Source organism: Thamnophis sirtalis, unplaced genomic scaffold, assembly GCF_051295495.1.
Source record: "Thamnophis sirtalis isolate CommonGarterSnake01/CBP01778 unplaced genomic scaffold, rThaSir2_p1.2 scaffold_6, whole genome shotgun sequence".
In the NCBI taxonomy this organism is placed as follows: domain Eukaryota; kingdom Metazoa; phylum Chordata; class Lepidosauria; order Squamata; family Natricidae; genus Thamnophis; species Thamnophis sirtalis.
Genome location: NW_028261386.1, coordinates 115,712,090 through 115,732,276, shown reverse-complemented (window position 1 = coordinate 115,732,276; position 20,187 = coordinate 115,712,090). Strand labels below are relative to the sequence as shown.

The window sequence follows — 20,187 nt, the reverse complement described above, 5'->3', positions numbered from 1 at the left end:
ACAAATTAGAAGCTGACTGAGGTGTAGAAGGGAGAGAGTCAGGGGACAGCTTTGAAGAAAATATTCAGAAACTGTTGCTGTGTGAACAAAGAGGACAGAGCATTCCTTAAAACCTGGGGAAAGAGATAGTACTAGGAAGAAGCTCAGACTGGGTCCTTCCAGGATAAAAGCTTGAGGGGGAAAGCACAGCCAGCTTGCAAGGCTCGATTACTAGAGCCCATTTCAATAGAGTTCCAGTCTTCCCGTGGAGTCAGTTTCCTGATCTGATCAACTCTAAATGGCTAACAACACGGCCTTTTAGCTCCTACTTGGAACAATTGCTTGCAAAGTCAATGAATGAAGCAATTAAGCAAGCTCAACTAATAATAAAACTTAATTTTCTGAAGCATTTCTTAAATAAACTTATGAAAATATTCTAACTTTGTTGATGGGTTTTTAAAAAGCATTTTATTTTTTAATGATGGGCACATGAACAATCAATTCAATGCATTATGTATATTTGTGAAATAAATTATAGTCAATAATATTTGGGTAAATATTACATAACAATTTGGGGGATTCTCAGCTTTAAAAAAGCAAAATATACACAACTGAATATTTTAAAAGTAGCCTTCAAAACTTGCAAAAGATTATTCTAGGTTCAGGACAATTAAAAAGTAAAGTATATTCTGTTCTCCCCACTTTTTTTAAAAATGCTCAAAATTTACAGCGTTTCATTTCCTGGAATTTTTAGGTAGGAAATAAATGTGCCTAGTATATATTACTAACTTTCCTTTATTTAATAACATTTACTATGCAAACATTTCTGCATTTCAATTTAAGGAGTCCTGTCTTGAATAAACCTTTATTGTCTTTCTATTTTTAATAATTATCCATAAATCCATATTGGCATAAAACACAATTTTAGGGCTGTCAGTTAAAAGTACCCATCAAAACTTGTGCACAATGCAGTAATTCCGTTCACCCTAAATATCCTGCTAATGCAGAATATTCTCAAAAGACATTTTGGGTAATCTGTCAGTTTGTACAGATTAATCAACCATTACCACTATCAAAGTGTATATTCCTTGAAAATATTAATGTACCTCGTCAGGTACATTGGCATTCACTTTTAAAATGAGAAAATACAAAAAGTAATCTTATGTAAACAATCCTCATGACATACCAAACATAGAACATTTCAATAACACGTTCAAGTCATTGGTTTTCAAAATGAGAGAATCTCATAATTCAAATACATATTCATTGGCTAGATATATACGTCTAACGACTAGTACTGCCAATGCTAAAACAAGGAGGAGAATCAGCATATTGGATCTCATGTGGCTTGTGTTGACTCTTGGCTGCTGAACCTGATTGAAGTTGGTTAAACCTGGTGCTCTTCTGTGCTGGTTATGTCTTTGGCGGGGGCTCACAGAAGTATTATTGGATGCAGGTTGAGAATGGATCTCCTCTTGATTTGAAGTGGCAGAGTTGGTTGGATTTCCAGACTAAAAGTGAGAAAAATGAATTCAGCAAAACAGAACTGAAAACAAAATGTCCTACATAGTAGAATTATTTAGCCAGTATTTAAAATGAGAACAGCAAGTTGTCATCTTGCTTGAGTTAATTATTATTTATATAGGTAGAATGTTGCCAATCAGAATCAATATATTAGTATTAACTGTTCCCAGCACAATGGGGAATCAATTATATTTTAACACAAAAGATCTTTGAAAGTCCATAGAACAACAGAGCATGACCGGCAAGGGGTGAGAGCTTTCTAAAGCTGGTACTGAAGAAGCTATCTCTGGATCCAGTTAAATTACACAATTATCTCCCTGCTTCCTTTCCTATTTAAAGACCATTGTTGAGCAGGCATATAAGCTTCAGCTGTAGAGTACTCTATCTTTGGACCTCTTTTAATCATAGTCCAGCCCCAGAGAATGGCACTGGATCTGGTGGATGACCCTCATCAAAATATGGATGAATTATACCTCTCCTAATTAAACTTAACTTTCACTGATGTTAAGATACCATTAACTACTTGGACTGCCTACAAGGGTTGAGTTCCTGCATGTATCTGTTCATTCTACTGTATTAATATCCACAAGAGGATACTGGAAGAGATTATATAAGGCATCATCAAGTAGGGGGGGAAGAGGGAGGGAGAGGGAGAAAGAGAAAGATCAACAAGGGGATCCTTTAAAATATTAATGTACTTTGAATAACTGAGTATTGATCATATGTAACTAACAAACTTGATTATGGAGGGTGCTTACTCCGAATAGTTTGGCAAAAAGGTAATAGGAATAAATAATGTTACTTAAAACAAGGTAATAGCATTCTGTTTACATATTTAAAATAAGGTGATTATTTCTGGTGTTCACAATGGGTCAGTTTCCAAAAAGAAAGTAAAAGAGCGATAAATATCAAACCACACATTCAAAAGTGATGAGCCTTGTAGAGGAAAAATAAAGTTAAATGCCATGAAATTGAAATTGCATATCAATAAAACTTTATTGGGAAAATCTATGTAATATTGACATGTCTACCTCTGTTAAAAAGCTGAAAAATACTCTGTACCCAGGAACAGATGCTTTGATGTGATTTGACATGATTTTTTTTAACCAATCTGTAGCCCATCAACTCTAAAAACCCATACACCCACTCATACAGCTTAACTGGGATTTGTCTACAATTTATCAGTGAATTTAGATTGCATCTACAGTCATAGCAGCAGCTGTCCTGGATAAACAGCAAGTCTCAGTTACTTTCAAAGTGGAAAGATTATATAACCAGCTCTTCTTGGTTGTATTAATATGTCATAATTAAAAAAAAACCCACACACAATATGTCATAATTTAAAAAACACACAATAATTTAAAATGGATAAAATTAATCTCCCTTCATGCAGTTATATTTACTAAAGTGTTCGTAAAGAAACAGGAAGCATGTTTAATAAGTAAATGCTGAAAATCATTAAAGAACAAAGCAAAACTCTTATTTCTTATGTACTGTGTATCATTAAAGATTTGGGCTAACAGGAAACTGGATCTATGAACAAGTCCTTACTGTGGTGACAAAAACATTTCTCTAGGTCAGGGGTCTCCAAACTCGGCAACTTTAAGACTTGTGGACTTCAACTCCCAGAATTCTCCAGCCAGCTATTCACAAGTCTTAAAGCTGCCAAGTTTGAAGACCTCTGCTCTAGGTATACAGGTAGGTAGTCCCCAACTTACAACAGTTTGCTTAGTGACTATTCGAAGTTACAACAGCACTGAAAAAAGTGACTTATGACCATTTTTCACACTAATGACCATCACTGCATCCCCATGGCCCTGTGATTTACATTCAGGTGCTTGGCACGTGGTACATATTTACAATGGTTGCAGTGTCCCAGGATCATGTGACTCCCTTTGGCAACCTTCTGACAAGCAAAGTCAACGGGGAAGCCAGATCCACTTAACAATCGTGCAGCTAACTTAACTGCAGTGGTTGACTTAACCAATGTGGTAAGAAAAGTCGTAAAATGGGGCAAAACTCACTTAACAAATTTCTCACTTAGGCACATAAACGTTGGACTCAATTGTGGTCGTAGGTTGAGGATTACCTGTATTCTAAAAAGGTAAGCCGCTCAAAGGAAAACAGCTTCCTTACTTGATTATAAGCAGATTACAAATGGGAAGTGATAGGGAAGTTGGAAGAAAAAGTAATGAGCTACAGCTGATGACGAAGAAGCTGAAAGCAAATATTTACAAACCTTCAGAAGTAAGCGGCAACAAATTCAGTGCCTTTTACTTTTAGATACACGTAAGAGTCAGAAAAAGCAAAGACTATAGGGACATGCAAAAAAACCCTCAGTGGTTTTAATCAAGGCTATTGGGAGGGCCAATGATGTCAAAATGGTAGATGCAACAGAACAACGGAAAGCTTTTTACGCATGTGCAATAGAAGTTAAAAAGGGGCAAGAGTTTGTCCAGTCATGCCTATCATTTCAACATAACTGATCCACTCCTATTGATACCGCTGCTTTCAATCAAATGCTAACATGTACAGTCTTAGACTTACAACCACAACTTAACCCAAAATTTCTTTCATTAAGCGAGACAGTTGTTACGTGAATTTTACCCTTTTTTACGACTTTTCTTATCACAGTTGTTAACTGAATAAATGCAGTTGTTAAGTTAGTAACAAGGTTGTTACGTGAATCTGACTTCCTCATTGACTTTGCTTGTCAGAAGGTCACAAAAAATGACCCCATGACTCCAGGACACTGCAACTGTCATAAATATGAGTCAGTTGCCAAGTATCCGATCATGTGACTTTGGGGATGGTGCAACTGTTATAAGTGTGAAAAACAGTCATCAGTCATTTTTTCAGAACCTTTATAACTTTGAACGGTCACTAAATGAACTGTTGTAATTTGAGGACTATCTGTATTTAAATAGATTTCTAACTGCACCTAAGCAGTATTAAGTTGACTTTTCCAAGATTGTGCCTCATTTATGAAATACCCACCATTTCACTGCTGGTGGTATCCTGGAATGCTGGAGTTGTAATTTCTTGTTGGTGTTCAGAGGAATTCCCAAGGTGATTAAATTCTGACATATCTAAAGGTTCAGTAACAGATTTCCTAGATGAATTACCTTCAGCCTTAAGCAAAATGAGAAAACACCATAAATTATTACATCAAAGGGACACTGAAATTCTAATCAATTAGGGGAACAGATGTTATGTAATGCATTTTTCTTGCAACACTATTGAACACTTTGTAAGAGTTATATTTCTGCTTAGGCATCTTGTTAAATTTAGGAAAAGATATTATTAAACAAGGCAAGCAATTCTGGAATAGATGATTGATTGAAATATGACATAGAAAGAAAATCAAGATCCCTTTTTGTTTTTAGTTTATTAAATCCCCGAAGAGCAAACAAAAAAAATTCCCATATCCATAAAATATAAACGATGGTAGATATTAGGAGGTGGCAATGAGATGAACTCCAATTGAACGCCAGGTCAGTCCACAGAATGGCTTTCCATTCTTATGGGAAGAAAACATTACTCCCATAGTCCTCTCTGAAGTGCTTGCAGCATTATTGACTTTGAGAACTTGCTATGTTTTCTCTTGTGCAATAGCTGCTGGGGAGGGAAAGGTGCATGTTCACTTATAAATATAACCAGTTAAAGTAAAGGCAAAGGTTTCCCTGTCCAGCGGTGTCCAACTCTAGGCCACAGTGCTCATCTCTGTTTCTTGGACAAGGGAGCCAGCATTGTCTGTGGTCATGTGGCTAGTACGACTATGTGCCAAAAATGCATGGAACACTGTTACCTTCCCACGGAAATGGTACCTATTTATCTACTCACATTTGCATGCTTTCAAACTGGGAAGGAGCTGGGGCAAGGAACAGGAGCTTACCCCGTTGCCCAGCACTCAGGTCTTGATCCCAGGCTGTCAGCTTTCCAGCTGACAAAGCTCAGCATCTTTAACCGTTGAGCCATTGTGCCTCATAACCAGTTATAATGCACCTATTTCCAGAATGCAATCTATCCTCTCCACTCTTTCTTCATCCTATAAAAAACCCTCTATTATTCCCACTTATCTTTTTTTCTTCTAGAAGCTGATCCAGTTCTAGAAAACTGGATCAGCTTCAAAACTAACCACTGGGCTGTAGTCATCCATCATTTTTATTTTCTCAGAAATGTCATAAGGTCTATTCTGGGACATGGAGGCTCTGCAGAATACACATGCACACACGTAATACAGAACCTGGCAAGCACCACACACTTGCATCCCTAAACATCTTATGGAGGATTTCAGCTCTACACCCAGAATGCTGTAGGATTTTTTTAAAAACAAGGTAACAGAATTTCCAGTCACATATAAAGTTCTGGTCTATAGCCATGTTTGCATTATTTTTATTATTTAAAACACAATGGAGATATTGCTTCTGAAGTCACTAAGGGATTTTATAATAGCTATTACTATGCTTAAAGACACACTAGTATTCTACTCAAAAATGTTAACTTTTCTCAAAATTTTATTTATATTAAAAAAGCAACCAAAGCAACATTTAAAAATCCTGCTTGCAAGTTAGTCTTACTACAGGACTGTAATTAGTTATTTTTTTGTAAAGATTGGCACCCAACTCTTTCAGCAGTATTATAAAGTATTGTAAAATAATAGGATGCATCAAGTTTAAATGCAAGAAAAATACTCCAGTAACAATGAGAAATGGGTATGATTCCTTATCCTTCTTGAAACAACTTGCTCCTAAGCACTGGAGAGTTATTTGGAATAAATTTAGAGAAAAGGGGAACATGAGGAAAAATTAAAATTCTGCTATGGGCGCGGGACCTGACATATTTCACCACGTACATTAGATGGATCAATTTTTAAATCAGACAGAGCTAAGAAAGAAGGCAGAGTTTGGATTCTGTGAAATGGAGATAGAACAATGACTTTCAGGAAAAATTTCCCCCTTTAATCCATGTTGCTTTGATTGGTATTAGTTGCTGGGCACCACTAATCTACTTCCCTAGGTATTGTCCTATGCACCAAAGTAATCAAGAGAAAAGAAGAACAAATAGTTATTTTACTTTGAAATTGATTTGCCTGGCAAGTTCCTTGGCTTCTTGATCAGCCTGGCTTGAGACACTCCCTGAAGTTAATGGTAAGAGGACTTCTTTCATAAGTGAGCCACATCCTTCACAATAGAAATCTTGAGACCTAGGGAAAAATAGCAGACCATATGTTAATTTAACAATCAGCAAGCATCAACATAACATATTGCATGCAATGCTAAGCCTTGCTAGCATTAACCTTGGATAAATGATTTATCTGTGAAATGTATTGTGTGTTCGTGAAGGCTCAATTGGGGATGCAGCAGTGCGCACAAGCTGGCAGAAGATCACATCTTTCCCCAGACAACTGCCAGAGCAGTTCTGTTTACACATCTGCTGCATAACTCTATACCCAGATGTTTTAAGATTGTAAAAAGAGTAGAAAACAAGCCATCATCTTGGTTTTGTTTTAACTGATTTACAAAGGTGCAAAATAGGAGGAAGAGTAACTGAGGGTGAAGTCATGATTCCTTCAATCATTTGCAGTATTCTAACTGTTCAACAAATCATATAGGAAATAAATCTTGGTTTATTTGAAGTATGAAACACAACCTGAATAACAGGGTATTATTTGGAATTAACAGGGAATTAACTATGACAAACAATAAATTTAAATGGCAATGCTAACTCAATGGGATTTACTTCTGAAACAAGTCTGACTAGTTAATGAATGCATTTGCATGGCATACTAAGCTAGAATGCTTCTCCATCAACCTTTTCATCTGGTCCTTCTGCCCACAGAAACAGCTAAACAAATTTATTTGATGACTTGTTTGTCTACTTTTTTTCTTCTTCTAACCAGATAGAATTAGAAGTCATTGCTTGCCCTGACTTGACTAGGCAAAAAAACCAAGTGTGTTCCTTCACATTTCATGGAAAATAAACCACAAACCATGGTTTGTTAGCTGCTCCCATGGTCAGGAAAAGACAAACAGAAACAGCAAGGACAGGTTTAGCTATGTGTTTTCCGGAAAACGTAATGCAAACCAGTATGACCTCAATTGCCATTCTTTTCTGAAAGTCCATAGACTGCAGTACACTATTTTCTGTGAAAAAATCCAGCCTATTTTATGAATTTTGAATTATATTATATTCAAAATTACATTTAAAAAAATCAAAAACTCTAATATGGGAAAAAATATTTTGTTGGAGAACTGGATACAATTTTAGGGAATAAGCAATAAAGTGATATGCAATGTACTTTTGGCTTTTAATTTTTTAGAACCATTGTTTGTAAGCAAACATCATGCAATCACCATGCCAACCTGAAAAACATTTTCTGCATAAAATTTTGACCCTAGTAAATTTTTCCATTCCTGGAAAATCTCTACTCACAGAAAACCACATTTTTTTCTGAATCCAGGCTATACCTGAACAGAGCTCTTGGCTTAAGTACTGTGGACTAAATAAAGAAGTGTGTAATTGACTAGTTCCATTTTATAAAGGAAACAAAAAACACAAAATATTATGATTAAAAAACAAACAATCCCACTGTCTTTTCAGGCAAATAGATTCGGATAGTTTTAAAAAATTAGGACAGGTTGGGTATTCATTTTACTAATGAAAATTTCATTTTCCTATCTAGAAATTGATCAATTAGGTAATTATACAAAATCAATTTTCTTGCCCTATTAAATTAATTTAAGGCTGAAATCCTGAATTCCCTCATCTAGCGGTAAACTTGAATGAATTAATGGAACAATTCTGAATGTATATAGGACTAGACAACCTATAACCTATGGGGTCATTTTTTCAGAGACATTTCCTTACCTAAACATAGAATCAGAATGAGCAAGAACAAAAAAGCAGTAGGAGTAGAAAGTGACTCCAGCCAGCCTAACCTGTAGCTGACTGCTCTGTGGCAGCTGATGCTGAGACTGATCTACCTGGCTTCCAGAGGGCTTGGATGGTACCATTCTTCCTGATTTCCAGCTGAAAAGATGGGGCTAAGGCAGAACTGGTCTACTGAACCTCTGGGTGGCAGTGTTGAAGTGACCACAAATTTGCCAAATTTCAATCCTATGGGTGTCATAGCTCCTAGATTTTTGATGCATTCTGTAAATTATCCCATCTTAATTCAAAAATCATTGCCTTCTGATGCAGTGTTTTGCCCAGTTAACGACAAGACAGCTTTAGTAGTCTATAGTATTGTTACTGTCTATATAACATACTTGAAAAAGCTAATAATGGAGCCAAAACAGAATCAAATGCCTAATTCCACAGCAACAAGATTACAGATTTTGAGATTACAAATAGGGAAGAACCTAATGGCAGGGTAAATAGATAATGTGATATGTGATTCTAGAAGCATCAGTAATACAGCAGGCCTTATCACACATCAGTAGAAGCCTCTGGTATTTTGATACCATAGGATTAAATGTGACTACAATCTAAGACCTTTACAATTTCATAGTCCAAAAAAAAGTGAATCTCAGTGGGTATTTGGAATAAAAATCCGCTGAAAAAAATTCTAGAAAAAAATAAATGTTCTATCAGAAATTAAAGAGGAAAGGAGATGCTTTATTTCCATCAGAAGTTCTCAAAATGAAAATCATACTTAGTGATCTATGTACAAAGGCATAATCTGTGCTGTCCCCAAAATTTCTTATGCTGCCTCTCACCTGCCCAAAAAGATTTGGATAAGTGGCTAAAAACTAGGCAAGTTGAAAGGAAAGGAATCAATATAGGCTAAAAAAAATGATAAGGCTAAGAACATGTAGCTTTTGCTACCCCATTTCCCCCTGCCCTACCACAGATAACCCCCAGTGTAATGTTCACAAGCAGTTTTAAAAAGGTTGTACTATCTTGATTTAAAATATACTCTCAGATACTGAAAGGCCTGAAAATCTATTTCAAAATCCAAGAACATTTTTTATACAATTGAGATAACAGTTTGTTTCACATAAAACCTAACCCCCATACTTCTTAGCCAGTGCTCTTCTTTCTTCAGGTGTGTAATCTAAAGATCCTATGGCTCCTTCCCCTTTTGTTGGCATAAATCCAATAATAGCCAGCAAGGCAGTTCTTACTGTAATAAAAATAACTTTAATTAGCTATTATACACAGAGAGAGAGAGAAACAGAGAAAGAGACTAAATGAATTATAAAATCAGCTGCACTGAGCTACTATGGTCTTTTTAAGAGAGATATGCTTCTTTATCAAACTATTGATACTTACTACTCCAAGATGGTTGCCATGTTTCAGGGTGATGTCCTGAGATGCTTAAACAAATTTTCTTTCCCACTTCAAATCTACCATTGGCCTAAAAAAGGACAAATTGAGAAGAAAAAAAATCATTTCATCAAACTTTTTTTTTTAAAAAAAAACCCTAAGATTTAGCATTACTCATGTTGTGACATATGGATTTGAGATGTGTCATGGTTGTGGTTTTGCTGAAGTAAGCTATATATGGAATGTCAGAAAAGCAGGAAAAAAAAACAGCTCAGTTGTGACCTTAAAGGGAAGCTGTGTCATCACAGTCTTGATGAGATGACCTGGCTGCTATCAAGGGCTGGCGTGGAAAAGTTTTGAGTGAGCAGTCCCATTGGCAGAGGGAGGGAGGAAGCTAAAACTGCTTTTCCGGCATACATGAACAAAAAACTACTTATGATTTCCTAAATAATGGATAGGTTTATTATTTTAATCTGTTTATTATTTTAATATAGTAAAACTGTCAGCTTCTGCTTTGCTATCACTTCAGCTGCCATGAAACGGGGAGGGAGGGCATGGTATTTGGGAGGGGTTACTCATTGTGCTGGAGGAAGGTTCTGGAGTTCACCGACTGATCAGACTACGCATGCGTGGGTGTTTCGCGCCAGGACTAACGGCACCGACATTCCATCTTCGTGATGCCTTTTGAAGTTATCTCACACCTGACACTTGGAAGACTTAAGAATTGGACTGGGACTATGATGCCAAGGGGTGGGGAATGGGCTATTCCATATATCAATTGCTTTCGTGCCTAATTATTCAGACTTCGCTACGCTTTGCCTTTTAACCATTCTTAATTAGTAAAAGTACACTTGATTTTCCACACATGGAGTCTCGTGGTCTTTCTTTCCTAGTTAATTAATGGAGAGGAGCTGTCCCATTGGCAGAGTGAGGGAGGAAGCTAAAACTGCTTTTCCAGCATACGTGAATAAAAAGCTACTTATGATTTCCTAAATAATGGATAGGTTTATTATTTTAATCTGTTTATTATTTTAATATAGTAAAACTCTCAATACCAATAAAAAGAAAACAAGGGGAATGGTCCCAAATACCACTTGCTGCTGATAATCATTTTCAAAAATTGTAAACCTATTTTTCCTTTGCATGTGAAAGCAACCATGTCCCATTCATTCTTCAAACATTTCCAATTCTTCCTACATAAAAGAGCAGATAACTGCTAGTTTCCCTCAGGGAATAGGGGGTTAATTTATTTTTTTAACTGTTAGATGAAAACATGACTCTGTATTTCAAGGCGATTTTACTACTGAAAGATTTTATAGGTGTGTCATTGTTGTGAACGATGCCTGATGAAGTGGATAGCATACAAGGGAGGGGAAAAAGGATTATAGCTTAATCCTTAAAATCCAGTGTAATTTAATGCCTGTGTGTTGACAGTGAAAGGCTAGAAAAAACAATTACTTATTTTTTTTCTTAAAATTATTTTACATATTAAGTAATTGAGACTTAGATCTAATAATCTAACAAAGCATTTGTGGTTTTCTAGCTGACACCTGAAGTTTGTTACCGTTAAGAGAATAATACTTGGTGGTTTCATAGGATATTCTGGTGGTAGCACAATTCTTCCATGATAAACTCCTCCATCAAACTCTGAATCTGGAGGACCTCTTACAGTGAAATGCCACTCAAAAAGATTGTCCTACAAAAGAAAAAAAAGGAAATATGAACAGTCAATCATTCTCACTCAAAAGTACATCAAATTAAATTTGAAGTAACATTTCCCTGACTGCCATCATTATGGTTAAATAGGCCACAACTGGCATATTAAAATTTATTTCCTTGAATCAACGACTTTACGATCCCAATTTAATAGTCCCACTCAGTTGCCAAGCAAGTCGCTACAGATTGTTAAGTAAGATATGATCATGTCTTCCAATTTTACTGCCAGTTTCTCTGTTGATTCTTGTTGGAAGCTAGTTGTAGGACATGAAAATTGCAATCATATGACCATGAGATGCTATGATGGATGTAAATAGGATGACAGTCATAAAACTACATTTTCAGCTCTGACATAACTTCGAGTGGTTGTTAAACAGGATAGTTGTTCAATGAGGTCTATATGTATCATTGTTTTCTAGGTCTACTTGTTTAAGAGCCATACTCAAAATTGGTTGGGGCAGCAAAGCTATCAATAGTTACCAATAAAAGTGAATATTGTACATACCATAGGTGAGGTCAGGATTTTCCCCCTGTGCTGGGTAGAACATTGAGTGTTTTATTTTCATAAAAACTACCATAAGCCTTTCTTAGGACATATATCTGTTTCCTTTCCATCAGAAATGGTTAGCAGCCATTGTTTTGATTTTTGACCATCATGATTGAAGGTAGTGGGGAGGGGGAACTAAAAAGAGGCTCAGAATCAAAATGCCCATGCTTGCCTCCTTTTAATTCTCTAAATTTAATTTCTCCAAATCCCTTAGCTATGAATTGCATATAGAAAGGGCATCCACTAACCTCTAAAGGCTGGGCATGATAATGGTCTGTTGCCTCTTTCAGCTCAGCAGCTTCTTTCATTAAACGTTTTACAGCTGAAAGAAAGAAAAAATAACAGTATATGACTAGGTGAAATATTACTAACTATTGGCTGAGCACATCAATATTCCCAACACTCAATGATAAAGTTCCAAAATGTACATTAGTCTCTCAAATGTCATGTTTAGAAAGAGATCGTTAACTTGAACATAAATCATGATATTAAATTTTATACTCTAGTTATTTAATGGGGAAAATATTCATGTCCTGAAGGCCAATAGAACATCTGAAAATAAATGTAATTTGGAAGTTTTTGTTTCAGTAATTGATTCTGATTAATCTACAAAGGAAACATTTTAATGTTTCTGAGTTTGCTAATTACATAAGTGATATTTTAATTGTTGTAAATGAAAAAGGAAGGAAAGAGAGAAGTGAATCACATACTCAGCATGAAGTAATGGAATAAAAATGATGTTCTGTAAGTGGAATTAGAATCCAAAGCACTCCTTGTATTACTTAAAAAAAAGATGCCCAAAGGAATGATCAAACTTTCCTTTTGGGGGAATGATACATACTACAACTAAACTGCTTGTAATTGCTCCCCAATCTTTGAGGACAGGGTTTATGGAGAAATCTTTGAGAAATGCAGGGGTGAATCTGGAAAGAAAAGCTAAGCTTAATGGATTCTCACCATAACTATGCAAGCACATTTTTGTTAGTTTTATTTAGATCTTGGCTCAAATAGTTCTAAGGTACAATTGCAGTTCACTGGGATCAGTTATTAATCAAAGAAATTGACACAATATTTGAAAAGGCATAAGGGAGTTTTGTCTTAGGAAGTGGTCATGCCTGACTAAATCATTCTAGGTTCAAACTAAGCAGAACAGATTCAGTTGAATGAGAACAATAGGCTAAACTGCAAAATTCCAAAAATGTTCTGAAATAAGATAATGACAAACCATACTGTTGCCAAAAAACCTTCATAGATGGGTTCAGATCAGGAATCAAAATCAATCTAAAGGAGACTATCTTTTCAAGGAACTCTAAATAATCAGAATGAAAATACAGGTAGTCCTTGATTTACGGTAACCAGAAATTTGAACGCAAAGTTTAGGTTTATAAGGAAGACAGTTGTTAAATGAAGCACTTGATTTATATGACTTTTTGCCACAGGTAAGCAAGTCATTGCAGCTATTAAGTGAATCATGTGGTTATTAAATGAATCTGGCTTACCACCGTTGACTTTGTTTGTAGGAAGCCAACTGGGAAGGTTACAAATGATAGTCACCTCACCCTGGGATACTGCAACAGTCATAAATACATGAGGGGTGCCAAACGAGTATATTTTTATTATGGGACCTTGTGGATGCTGCAATGGTCGCATATGTGAAAACTGGTCATAAAGTATTTTTTTTCCAGGGCCATTATAACTTCGAATGGTCATTAAACAAATGATTGCAGATCGGGGACTAATTGTACTTTTAATAAAAACAGCTTGCTATTAGGTATTCCTGCAAGGGTAAAAGGGATTTTTGAGTGGGCTTGCTTTTCACATTATACAAATTATGCAAATCATAAAAATCATAATGCCTTGTCCTCAGATGAGAGATTGCCACCTACTGGATTAAAACACTTTGTTCTTCATCTAGATTACGAAACAGAACATTAACAGACATTAATAGACAGTCAAGAATTATACTAAATAGAAAACACAGCTTTTAAAATAAACCTGAAGACTTTGCATTTTCAACTCTTGGCAACCATTTACCGGTATGTGTAAAAGTTTCTCAAGAATTACCCTTATGAAGGTAATTCAAACTCTAGGAGGAAGTACTGTATCATTACAAATATATCCATTGTTTGTAATAGTATGGTACAGTAAAAATAATTTTAAAATTCCCACAATAAACATTAACAATGCCACATATTGCAAAAAAAAAAAAGCCTTAACCTCAAATTTAAACCACATACTATATTTATTTATTTATATATCCATGTATACCATATATAAACATGCAAATTATGAATTGACATATATAAATTTAATAGGGCAAAAATCAATGGGCCTTATTTTGGTCATATCAACATTTATATAGCCTACAAGAAGTAAAACAATATTTTTATGGGTTTTAGGATGTGTTCAAGTCAGTTTTTTACTTTGGGCAACTACCTGAATAAGTCCCTGCAGTTTTCTTGGCAAAGTTTTTTCAGACGTGTTTGCATTACCTCCTTCCTACTGGTGTGTGTGTGAAAGAGAGTGGGGGAGGGAGGGGGGGGAAGAGAGAGAAACAGAGGCCTAAGGTCACCCTCTTGGTTTCCTGCTAAAGGCGGGGCTCACAAAAACTCACAGCCTCTGGGTTTCTAGTCTTACCACTCCTACACCCAAACATAATGCAAGCTCCAGTCTCAAAAAGCCATATGTAGACCAGGAAGAATTGTAGCTAAAATCTGACACTTTTTAACAAAGAAAATTACTCGGATTTGGAATGGCATCCAGACAGCTGTATATTCAGAAACACTAGTAAATCAAGACACGTTAGGTTTGATTACATTTATTATACATTTACTTAACATTAACCATAGTTAATATATTTTCCTATTCATGTATTTAATAATCTTCCCTTCCTGTCACATCAAAATGTATAATTTGGTTCCCATTTTCAGGGATTCTATTACCTTTGCTGTTGGTCAAACCTAGAGTTGAATTGGTATTTTTTTCCTCAAAGTTTTAGAAGAATCAGTAGATTTGATTAATTAGCATTCAGTAGCATCCGCAAGCTCCTGAGTATTTATGGTGTGTAAACAAGACATCACAAAGTACAAAACATAGTGGTGGAACTTCAGTTGCAATGTTGGAACACTACTTCCATCAATATAAACCCCTTTGCTCCCCCATGACTATGCCACAGTAAACATTCAACATAGGAGGCTCCGCAGGGTTAACTTAATCCTAAAGAAATGTGCAGCAGGAGAAAAAGTTTATTTCAAGAAAATTAAAAAAGAAATCAGAGGGACTAGAAGACAAGAGCAATAAAGCCAATGTCTGTACAACAGGTCTCATGATGATTAATGGCTGTAGTCTCTATATGACATTTCTTCATCATCTAATTCATTTCTGAATTTTGGTTTTCCAAATTGCTATCAAATGCCTTTCTCGTCTACCTTCGCTAGTCTTTTAATTTTCCACATATTATTTTAGGTTTATTTTAATAATATATTTTTATTTATTAAAAAGTTGTATTAACAATGGATCATTACATTTTATTCCAGGATTTCTTCCCTTGTAACCAGATGAGTTTGTTTTGGTTAGTGTATAGCCAAAGCTTGGGCATAACAACTGCAAACTTGATTTGGTATTACACAATGAAATTCCCCCAGTTTCAAGACATGGTTAAAATGAGGCATGAGGAAGGAACACCTGTTCAAAGTTCCCTGAATATAAAGAACTAATGAATTGTTCTTCAGATCTTAGCCGTATTGATTCTAAACGTTTACTTAACCAATTTTGTTGTATTTAAGTGCAATGACAATAAATATTATACTTAGGTAGGGCAATATGTATTCAACAAACTGTAATGCAATGTAGACTAGATTAAAAAATAGATGCCACGTAGCCCAAAACTTTTTTATTTTAAGATTGGCTACTGTCAAACACTTGCAAGTCTAAATGTATTTTTCTTCCTCCATCTTTTATATTCATATGAATTAGGGGGGTACTTTTTTAAGATGGTTAGAAAAGATGATAACTCTCTGTCCTTATCTGGGTTTCTGCAATGTTTACCTATTTGCTGCCTTGATAATGGAGCTTCTCATCAAGATCATCCTTTTACTTCCTACATCAGGTGTCCAGCCCATGGGACAGCCTATCCTGGGCAGCTGATAATGTGGCTCCACAAGATCGTAAACTTTTAACATTATTATGTTCTTAAGACACTGTCTTAACACTATCATGAGACACTATCATGTTCTACACTATCACAATATCTTGTCACAATGACTTCCACAAGTTAATGCACTGTATGAAAAAGGATATTTGTATTAAATTTTCCAGGCAACTTCACTGGATGATCAGGGTTTCGAGAAAGAGAGAGAAAAAATGTTTCCCTGTCCAATTTCATGCATTCATACATCTCTATCATGTCCCTCTAGTCACTTTCTTTCAAAACTAAATGTTCTAGCTTTTTCTTCTAAACTAAATGCTCAAGCTGATTTTTTGACAGTCCTCTTTCTAATTCCGGTGGCCAGTACTGTACATATTATTCTAGATATAAAAGAACATTACAAAGATTTTAGTTTTATTTCCAATCTTTTTCGTAAAGGCCTAAGATAGACTTCCCTCTTTTTCACCATTGTTGTGCATTCAGCTATGCACTGTGACTATAAGTTTTTTCCCTTGATAGCTACAAAGTCTTTCTGAAACAAATGCCCATTAAAAAATGGTAGGGCAGTATGTTTTGCTCTTATTTAATGTAAACAGCCTGTTGGCTAAGCTACTCATTCTCAAACAAAAGACATGGAAACCAAGACCCAAAGACAAAGTTCTTTAGTCTGCTGCATTACTCAGAAGAAAGCGGCACAATGATTTTAACTTTAGTTAGTATAAATAGGGTACACATCTGATACACAGCAATCACTAACATTTTCTTGGTGTGACTTTATACATTTTCTATAATAAATCTATTTACCCAAGCTTTTATCCCTTTGGAAATCTCTTGAAGTTTTTGCCTTATCAGTCAAGACAGGCTGATAGAAGCAATTTGGCATTATATAGTAAGAAAATACATTATTTTCTTGCAGTTCTATCACTCTTATCTGTACACTTCAGTATAAGAGCAAATAAGTAGTTTATATACTTTCCTTATTTTTTTTTTAAAAAAAACAGCTTTGATCTGTTTGTATCTGTGTAACATAACTTTTTATTATTTATATCACATTTTTATTATTTAATAACTTAAGATACAAGCATATCTACAGTAGTACCCCTTCCTCCTTGTATTTTTCCCAGAAGAACCAACCTGTGAGGTGGGGTGGGCTGAGAGGGGTATGCGCCCAGAGTCACTCAACTGGCTTTCATGCCTAAGGTGGGACTAGAACAGTCTCCTGGTTTCTAGGTTAGAGCCTTAACCACTAGACCAGGGGTGTCAAACCACGGGTCGGATGCATCATGTGCAGGCCATGCCCACCACAGCTGTGTGAATGGGAAAAACATCACAAAATGTCACGTGACAGCAACGTGATGTGGTGAGGTTGACTCTCGTGCACTAGATCAAATTGGCTCTATTATTGTAGCTAACTGAGTTATTTTTCCTTTTTAATATTACATTTGCGGGAGTGTGGACTTCCTTTACTTTTATGGATAGTGTGTAACACTGTGAGGGCTGATCAAATTCTACCTTTCCAACTTGGCTAGATGTATAATAATTAGTGGGGGTCATTCCTGTGCACAATTAATATCTGATGCTATTATCAAACAGGCATATTACAGTCCAGCTTTACCATGGGTAGCTCTAGTTGGAAAATGATAGTGGGCAGTGATAATAATGGTAACTTTCATTCTTGATAACAGCATCTTGGCTTGACATATTTTTCTCCTCTTCTATTAAGACTATTTTTGTTTTTCTACTCAGAGCAGATGGAACATTTTTCTGTGAATGCATAATCATAGGGTAACAGTTATTATTCTGAGGAATACAGAGAGGCATGGAAATCAATGGTCACTCTTTCAGCAAATAAAATCTGAACACATATTCTCCTGAGACAATTATTAATCTGTCAGATCTGATTTCTATCTGTCCTACCATGACAGTTTTTGTTCCAGAGCAGTTATGACATTGTTGAATATTATATTTTATAGGAGAGTTCAAAAAAGGAAACTGAATAGCTGAAATATTCAAAAGTTCTGGCTGTCCTTGTGTCTTCAGGGTACTAAAAAGGAGAGGGGCAGGGAAGAAAACGAACAGAAGATAGATAACACTAAAGCCAAAGTACATTTAAATAACCTCTTACACAATATTAACTGGACTTCCCTGAAATAAAATACTTCACAGGAAGATATCCTAAATATGACATTGCAATTCTTCAAGTAAACAATGAAAAACACCACCATAATAATCCAGAAATTTTAAATCTGCATGAAACCTTATGTCTGCTGGTTTATCTTTTGACAACGCTGCACTGATTTATTTATTTTTAAAAACCCAAACGTGAATCAAGTGTTACATGACACATCGAATATAAGCATATCCACTCAATTAATATCCTTTATCCTTTTGGATATGTATATCCCAATTAATATACATTTGGCAGTGGAATTGATAGTGCAATATTGTGGAATTTATGCCTTTATTTTTAAAGGTTCTTTAAAATTTGTCTTTAAGGCTTTTAAGATATGGGGGGAGGATGTCTGTGTGTGGGGGGGGGGGAGGATATTATATACATATTCATGACAGCAATAACAGAAGTTAGATACAAGAACGAAACTTAGAGTCCTTGTCCCGCTCCCCTCCCATCATCCGCCCGATGGGTTCCGGGGTCCTCCGGCTCATCTCCCTGCCTCTTGAGAGAAATCGGCAGCCAGAGACAGACAAACCACGTCCCTTGAATGGAGGAAAGGTCCTGATGGGGGAAACGCCGGAGCAGAAGAGTCCCCCGCCCCCCACTTCAAGTACCAAACGGCAGCAGGGCAAAAGGCAAGACGGAGCCCCCGCCGGGAGTCCGGCCTAGCCGTGCACCAAAGCCTCGGGCTCGCGTTAGTGGTGCCTCCCTCCCTCCTCTCTCCCCCCCCCCCCACTCCCCAGCCTCGGCGCTGTCAGACACGTAGCTGCCTCCCGCAAAAGACTTCCGCGCTGCCCGGCGCTTGCCGGCTTCGCTTGCCCGCCTTCGCTCCCCCTGTCTTCGGCGACTCACCGGGGCTTTTGAGATTGTAGCGAGCCTCCATGACGGAGCCTGCCTGTTGGGATGCTTTCCAGCGGTCCGGCCACGTAAGGCGCTTCGCAGTGACAACAACGCCGCCAGCAGCGGCGTCGAAGCGAGAGGAGGGAAGTGGCCAGGCTCCCTCCCCGCTCCCTCCCTCGCTTCTTCCCGGCAGCCTCGTAAGCTTTGCCGCCACCGCCCGGAAGTTCCCCTGACGTGGCGGCAGCCCTTGATGGCTCTCTTCTGCATTTGGTTTCCATGTAACTTTTAAAGAAACAGAATAGTGTAGCCTCTCCCCGCTAGGTTATTTCGCTTAGGTCCTGTATCTTTTCTTTTATGTGCCCTGAGAGCATATGCCCCAAAGAAAAATTCCTTGTGTGTCCAATCACACTTGGCCAATAAAGAATTCTATTCTATTCTATTCTATTCTATTCTATTCTATTCTATTTATTCTTATTCTATCCTATCTTATTCTAATTGTATTCTCATTCTATGCTCTGCTATTCTAATTCTATTCTATTCTATTCATTCTTATTCTATCCTATCCTATTCTAATTGTATTCTAATTCTATTCTATTCTATTTATTCTTATTCTATCCTATCCTATTCTAATTGTATTCTAATTCTATGCTATGCTATTCTAATTCTATTCTAATTCTATTCTATTCATTCTTATTCTATCCTATCCTATTCTAATTGTATTCTAATTCTATTCTATTCTATTTATTCTTATTCTATCCTATCCTATTCTAATTGTATTCTAATTCTATGCTATGCTATTCTAATTCTATTCTAATTCTATTCTAATTCTATTCTATTCATTCTTATTCTATCCTATCCTATTCTAATTGTATTCTAATTCTATTCTATTCTATTTATTCTTATTCTATCCTATCCTATTCTAATTGTATTCTAATTCTATGCTATGCTATTCTAATTCTATTCTAATTCTATTCTTATTCTATTCTTATT

General features: G+C 36.3%; 1 protein-coding gene across 1 annotated transcript; it reads right to left on the bottom strand.

The window, feature by feature from the left end:
* Positions 1–420: 420 nt before the first annotated feature.
* UBE2J1 (ubiquitin conjugating enzyme E2 J1) lies at positions 421–19,366 on the bottom strand. Its single transcript, XM_087718759.1, has 8 exons — positions 19,210–19,366; positions 12,286–12,359; positions 11,339–11,470; positions 9,781–9,865; positions 9,526–9,631; positions 6,580–6,709; positions 4,501–4,635; positions 421–1,490 (listed from the first exon to the last, which is right to left on the bottom strand). Exons 1-8 carry the CDS (start codon positions 19,238–19,240, stop codon positions 1,224–1,226), a joined length of 960 nt encoding a protein of 319 aa, XP_087574885.1. The 5' UTR covers positions 19,241–19,366; the 3' UTR covers positions 421–1,223.
* Between the last annotated feature and the right edge of the window lie 821 nt (positions 19,367–20,187).

Bases quoted from the DNA above. Each gene is read 5' to 3' on its own strand.
- UBE2J1 (XM_087718759.1), bottom strand. From the start codon at position 19,240: ATGGAGGCTCGCTACAATCTCAAAAGCCCCG. The intron at 12,360-19,209 runs GTGAGTCGCCGA...TCTTTCTTTCAG, and splicing joins CTACAATCTCAAAAGCCCCG to CTGTAAAACGTTTAATGAAA. The intron at 6,710-9,525 runs GTATGGGGGTTA...ATTTTTCCCTAG, and splicing joins AGAAGAGCACTGGCTAAGAA to GTCTCAAGATTTCTATTGTG.